The sequence below is a fragment of the Dasypus novemcinctus genome, chromosome 30, assembly GCF_030445035.2.
Source record: "Dasypus novemcinctus isolate mDasNov1 chromosome 30, mDasNov1.1.hap2, whole genome shotgun sequence".
NCBI classification, from domain to species: Eukaryota; Metazoa; Chordata; class Mammalia; order Cingulata; family Dasypodidae; genus Dasypus; species Dasypus novemcinctus.
In genome coordinates, this window is record NC_080702.1 from 7,578,965 (window position 1) to 7,585,829 (window position 6,865).

At 35.7% G+C, this 6,865-nt stretch overlaps 1 protein-coding gene across 1 annotated transcript; it reads left to right on the forward strand.

Annotated features, from left to right (window-relative positions):
- The first annotated feature begins 331 nt into the window (after nt 1–331).
- LOC131276651 (olfactory receptor 14A16-like) lies at nt 332–1,291 on the forward strand. The gene has a single exon (XM_058290181.1). It carries the CDS (start codon nt 332–334, stop codon nt 1,289–1,291), a length of 960 nt encoding a protein of 319 aa, XP_058146164.1.
- Nucleotides 1,292–6,865: the final 5,574 nt, after the last annotated feature.

Here is a 6,865-nt window from a genome sequence, read left to right on the forward strand (position 1 = left end):
TGCCAATTTTGTGATAGTGAGCAGCATGGAAAACAGTTGGTATATATCTGCCTGAATAACATCATCATGCCTAGGGTTTATAAAAAGAAACATAAGACTGATAAAACAAAACATTTATGGAACATAGTAGTAATAAACTGAATTTTTATGGTTGGAGCAAATTTACTATTGAGGCTCCAGTTTTGGGACACATCCGCAGCATAAATACCCAAAAGACACAGACAACATTTATTTATTAGTTTCTCCTGAGCATTTAATAGGAACACTGGGCTTTCTTGATCCTTTAAAAAAATAACTTCCTTTTCTTTTTCATTCCAGCCTGTCATAAAGAATGAACAATAGCTCAATGGTGACAGAATTTCTTCTCTTGGGTTTTGCTGGCCCATGGAAGCTTCAGCTATTACAAGCTGTAATTTTTATGGTAATTTATCTATCCGCCTTGATGGGAAATATCCTCATCATCACCATAACCTCCTTAGACCCATGCCTCCATACACCCATGTACTTCTTTTTAAGGAATCTGTCTGTCATTGATCTTTGCCTCATTTCTGCCATTGTGCCCAAAACTGTTGTGGACTCCTTGACACAGTGTAATTCCATCTCAATCCTTGGATGTCTTGTCCAGATTTTTCTGGTGCTTTGTTTAGCAGTTGCAGAGCTGTCGCTTCTCACAGCAATGTCCTTTGACCGCTATGCTGCCATTTGCCATCCTCTGCACTATGACGTGATAATGAACAGGGGCTCCTGTGTGCGGATGGCAGCTGTGTCTTGGCTCAGTGGCTGCTTGATATCGCTTATTCACACAGCAAACACCTGGTCTTTATCTTACTGTGGACCCAATGAAATACAGCATTTCTTCTGTGATATTCCCCAGTTGTTAGCTATTTCATGTTCAGAGCACGTAACTACAGAAATTGTGCTTATTTTCATTAGTGCAGTACTGGATTTCTGCTGCTTTGTCTGCATCATAATTTCATACATCCACATCTTCTCCACTATCAGAAAGATTCCCTCCACACAAGGAAGGTCAAAAGCCTATTCCACTTGCCTGCCACACCTGACAGTTGTTGCACTTTTCCTTTCAACAGCTTTCACTGCTTACCTCAAACCCATTTTAGGTTCTAAATCATTTTTTGATCTCATTCTATCTGCTTTCTATATTTTGTTGCCACCTTCTCTTAACCCCATTATATACAGCCTTAGAAACAAAGCCATGAAGACAGGTTTGGAGAAGTTGATCACTAAAAAGCTCTTGAGGAAAGTGAATATTCTTATATTTATTCAGGAATAGATGCATTCATCTCAACATTTATTTAAGTACTGTACAGGGTTAATCTAAGCTGGTCTCTTACAACTCTGTGATTATCTCCAGCATTACCTGGAACTACCTGCTGATCTTTGTCTAAATTGGGCTGTAATACACTAAATAGTTATTCATGTAGCCTTCATTGGGTCTGAAACATTAAGCTTCTGTGCAGTGTTCTGTGTATGTATATATATTATGCATATATATGTATGTATGTATCTGTAATAGCTTTTGAAATGTACAGATTGTTTTTCATCTGCTTTTTGTTAGGGTCTCATGGTTTCTGTTTATTGAGCTGCTCACAGTTCCTGGTTTTGCCTATATAACCAGAGAGTCATAAAACATCCACTTCATGAGTCTGTGGCTTTCCTGAGAATAAATTTCTCCCAGGCATCTTGGTTTGTGCTCCTGAAGGGAAGCATCACTCCTGTGCCTGAGGATGACCATAGGAAGGTGTGCCTGGAAGTCCAAGACCCCCTAATACTGCATTAAGCTTTCTTGGTCATGCTGTACGATAAAGTTTTCTTACTACAAATCTTTCCTTTTATAGCCTTGTGAGCTGTTTCTATTATGTAAAAAACCATAACTGGCAAAGCAGTTAATTGAACTTTTACTTCTATTTCAATAGTATATTCATAATTGTCATTGGAGAAAACAAAGGACAGGTGCCTCTCATTGGGATTTTTACTGGTTCCAATAGGTATGTGGTTTTCCTATCCCGATTTAAATATAAATGTTTATAGTTGCTACCTCATGTCCTTATTTCATTTTACCACTTATGAGTTATAGAAAGGTAACATCTTTGGAATTATTAAATCTATTTTCAGGTATAGTTGCTTATTGTTTTTTTAATCTAACCTTGTTATCTACTTCTATGCTAATATTTTGAAAGTATATAACATTCTTTTCGTCTATTTTCACTGACCAGTACAAGGGAACTGACAGATATGGAATATTTTTTTAAGTGGAATATTTTTTATAAGGGGCTTGTCAGTATTCCCTGTTGGAACTACCTATCAAAACTCTGGTCCCAGTGCTGTTAGAGTACAAAAGTGTTATACACTAACATGGCAATTTCTCTCAGCTAACTCTACTCATTGGGATATATTTTCTTCATGATTTTCATGTCAAAGAAAAATGCACCAATCATTAAAAAATGGCAAAGTTAGTACTGTGTCCAAAGCAATTTTTAGCATTTATAAATATTAATGAAAAAGGGGGATATGTTTTCCACAAGAATTAATATTAATAGAAACTTTTACCTTAGTAACTTTGCTGAAAATATTAAATATATTTTCATAACACATATTAATCATAATAATTGAAGGCATAACTGAGATTAGATTATATCATAGTCTTTGAATCTTTAAACAAAGTGTCCAATTTGGGATGCCCTAAAATTTTGTGAAGATTAATTTTAAGGACAATATAATTTTGCCATGTCAAAATAATTCAGGGACATTCCAAGAAAAAATACAATGTTTATGATTAGTAACTTTAAAGACATAAAATAAAACATATGAAAAGAATAAAAGTGAAAGAAAACCCAGTAAACCACAAATATGCAATTATTCTTTTTAATTTCAGTTGAAGTAAGCAATTTTATATCACACATTAAACTCATTCTACTAGATTGCAGAATCAATACAGGTATGGTGGGTGCTGAGAAGTTTGTGTTATAATCCAAAAAATATGAAACACATAAAAAGTAAATTACTAAATTAGTTAATAAAATTAGAACAGTAAATATAAGATAATTTAAATATTATTTTTCATTATAATTGAAGTTCATCCTGTGATAATATTTAACACAAGCAAAAACTGATTTTTTAAAAACAGAGAAAATATGGATTTCCTGAGCAAACATGCATAAAATATAAGATTTCCATATGCCACCTCACCACAAACTTCTTGTAATGGAGTGGAAAATTTGTTACAATTGAAAATAGTACTTTTTTATAACTGAAATGTTTTTAACAAGATTTACCTTTGTTGCAAAATGAGAATGTACTATTGTCAATTTTTTATTTTAAGACTATTTTTCCCACATACCACCTATTCTTTTTTTATCCTTAAACTTTTGTTTTTTTCTTTATTATTTTTATTTTTATTGAAGTATATCATTCGTACGTGAACACACATAAACAATAAGTGTATAGTAAAGATTACAAAATTACAAAATAAACACACATACCATCACAGAGGGAACTCATACATCACCCCTCCACCAACTCTTTGCATTGATGTGAAACGTGTTACACACTATGCAAGAGCATCATCAAAATATTACTACAACTATGTTCCTTGTCTTACATTTGGTGTATTTTTCCCCCAATCCACACTATTTTTTAAAATATATTTTTGTTACAAATATTGTGAACTTGCAAAACAATCATACAGATATGTAGATTTCCCATACAAACTCCACACCCTGGTGGAATATTTGTTACAGTTTATGAGATAATATCATCAGATTTTTACCACCAATCATGGGCCATAGCATACATTTGGCACACTTTTCATACTGCCTATTCTTAATGCCTTTATATTAGTGTCATATGTGTCTTATAATTCATGAAAGAGCATTCTTCTACTATTAACTATAGCCCATTATATACAATATGGGACAGTTTGTTGTACAAGCCTATGTTTTATCTTATAATTTTTATTCTAATAACATATATGACTTAAAGTTTCCCCTTTTAAGTGCATCACTTATGTTATTTAGTGCTGCTAATTACAGTCACAATAATGTGCTGTGATCACCACTATCCATTGCCAAACCTTTAGCGTCATCCTAAAGGGAAACTCTGAAAACATTAATCATCAACTCTGTGTTCTTTCCCTATTCAGTTGACTTTGCAGCCTTATAAAAAATCATCTGGCCATAGATGTAAAGTCTTATTTATGAATTTCAATTCTATACCATTGGCTTATAATATTTATCCTTTTGCTAGTATTATGCTGGGGTTTTTAAATACTTTTTTAAGTATTTTTATTTTATTTTATTTTATTTCTTCTTCCCCTTCCCCTCTCCCACTCCACTGTTTTTGCTTTGTCCATTCCTGTGTGATTGTCTGTATCTATTCCTCTTTTTGTCTTCTCTTCTCATCTTTCTCCTCTAGGATTCACCAGGATTCAATCCTGGGGACTCCTGGTGTGGAGAGAGGTTTCCTGTCCATTGCGTCACCTCAGTTCCTGGTCTCTGCTGCACTTCATCTTGAACCTCCTTCATCTTTCTTTTGTTGTTTCATCATCTTGCTGCATGACTCACTTGTGTGGGCCCTGGCTCACCATGCAGGCACCTGGCTTGCCACACAGGCATTGACTTGCTGTGTCAGCACCCATATGGGCACTTGGCTCACCATGCAGGCACTTGCTCACTGCACAGGCACTGGTTCACCATGTGGGCACTCATGCAGGCACTCAGCTCACCACCTGGGCACTTGCATGGGCTCTTGGCTCACCACATGGGCACTTGTCTTGCCAGGCAGGCACTGGCTCACCATAAAGGCATGCTTTCTCTTCTTTTTCACCAGCAGACCCCAGGGATCAAACCTGGGTTCTCCCCTATGGCAGGAAGAGACCTTATCACTTGAGCCACATCTGCTTCCCAAGCACCATGTTGTTTTGACCACTGTTGCTTTGTAATATGCTTTACAGTCAGGATTTGTGAGTCCTCCAACTTCATTCTTCCTTTTCAAGATGTTTTTGTCTATTTGGGCCACACAACCTTCAAATAAATTTGATAATTGACTTTTCTATTTCTGCAATGTAGGCTGTTGGAATTTTGATAGGGGTTGTACTGAACCTGTAAATCATTTAGGGTAGAATTGACATCCATGATATTTAGTTATCTGGCCATGAACTCAAACATGCTTCTATTTATTTAAGTTTCTTTGATTTATGTTTCATAGTTTTCTGTGTACAAGTCCTTCCTTTTGTAAAATTTATAAAAGTGTACAGTCCAAAATGTAAAACATAATGTATACCATTGACCATGGTTAGTAGCAATGCTCCAGTATTTGTACATCAATTGTAATGAATAACCATCTGCATGTAAAATGTTATTAATAGGGAGAGGGGAATAGGGGGAGGGTGTAGGTTATATAGGAAGCCCCTATATTCTCTACATGATTTTCTATAACCTAAAGTTTATTTGAAGATAAAATGGGAAAAAAAACACTGGGGTAATATATGGAAGAAAATGTCACTGTATATACAAGACAACAGATTACAATGATGAAAGATATAATGTCTAAAAGTGTTTTTTATTATTTAATTTAAAATTTTAAATTTTATGTGTTATTTTAAAAACTATCATTGTTTCATTTTCTTATTGTTTTTATTTGGTTATTTTGTTGAATTCATCTTTGGAGAGGTTTTTGGGTCACAGAAAAGTCAAAACTGTGGCAGGGGAAGAACATTGTTATGGGGTGTTAGTAATGGGGGATGCATGGCAGAGCCTTCATCTGGAGCATGCCTCTAAGGCATACGAATATGTTCAAGTGTTCATGGGACATTGTCACAGAGGATGGAGATCCACACAATTATCAAAAGAATACCAAATTCCCATCCTGGGGAGTTCTGCTACATTCTCTAATGTGACAGCAAGAATCCCCTGAGTTTCAACAGACTTACCCAGGACAACTAACAGGGAGGATATAATGGACAAAGAACATACCAAGGAAGTGAGAGTGCCTACAACTGCAAGCAAGAGAGTTCCATCCATTAGATGTAAGGGATCAAAGTCCCCTTCAATTAATGGTGGAGTAGGCATAATCATCCCAATGTCCTCAGGATTGGGAAATGAACTGTGGACTAAAATTAACTTATTAGTATTCTACTATAGATATTGTGATTCTATCAATGGAAGAAATACCATTGTTGTGTAGGCAGTGACCCATGGATGTTCTGGGGTTAGGGAAAGGGAAAAACAGGTGTAATAGGGGAACATTTTTGGGATTTGGGAATCATTTTGAATAACATTACAATGACAGATACAGGCCATTATATATCTGGCCATAACCTACAGAGTCAATTGGGAAAGAGTGTAAACTACAATGTAAACTATAATCCATGCTTATTGGCAATGCTCCAAAATGTGTTCATCAATTGCAATGCATGTACCACACTAATGGAAGATGTTGCTAATGTGGGAAAATGTGGAAGATGTGGGGAGTAGGGCATATGGGAATCCCCTATCTATTCTCTGTAACATTTATGTAATTCAAGTATCTTTTAAAAAATAAAAAAGTGGGAAAAAAAAGAATCCTCTGAGTACAGTGGTGGTGCCTAGTGAAGGAGGATAGACCATTGCAATGGGTGCTTGATATTGATGATTGTACTTAGGAGCCTTTTCTTTCAAAATTTTAACTTAGCCTAGTATTATATATTTCCTAAGAGTTATCTCCTGGGAGCCTCCATGTTGCTCAAATGTGGGCTCTCTCTAAGCCAAACTCAGCATGTAAATACACTACCTTCCTCCCAGAGTGGGATACAACTCCCAGGGATGAGCCTCCTTGTCACAAAGGAATTCTTACCAAGTGCCAACTAGCA

Bases quoted from the DNA above. Each gene is read 5' to 3' on its own strand.
- LOC131276651 (XM_058290181.1), top strand. From the start codon at position 332: ATGAACAATAGCTCAATGGTGACAGAATTTCTTCTCTTGGGTTTTGCT.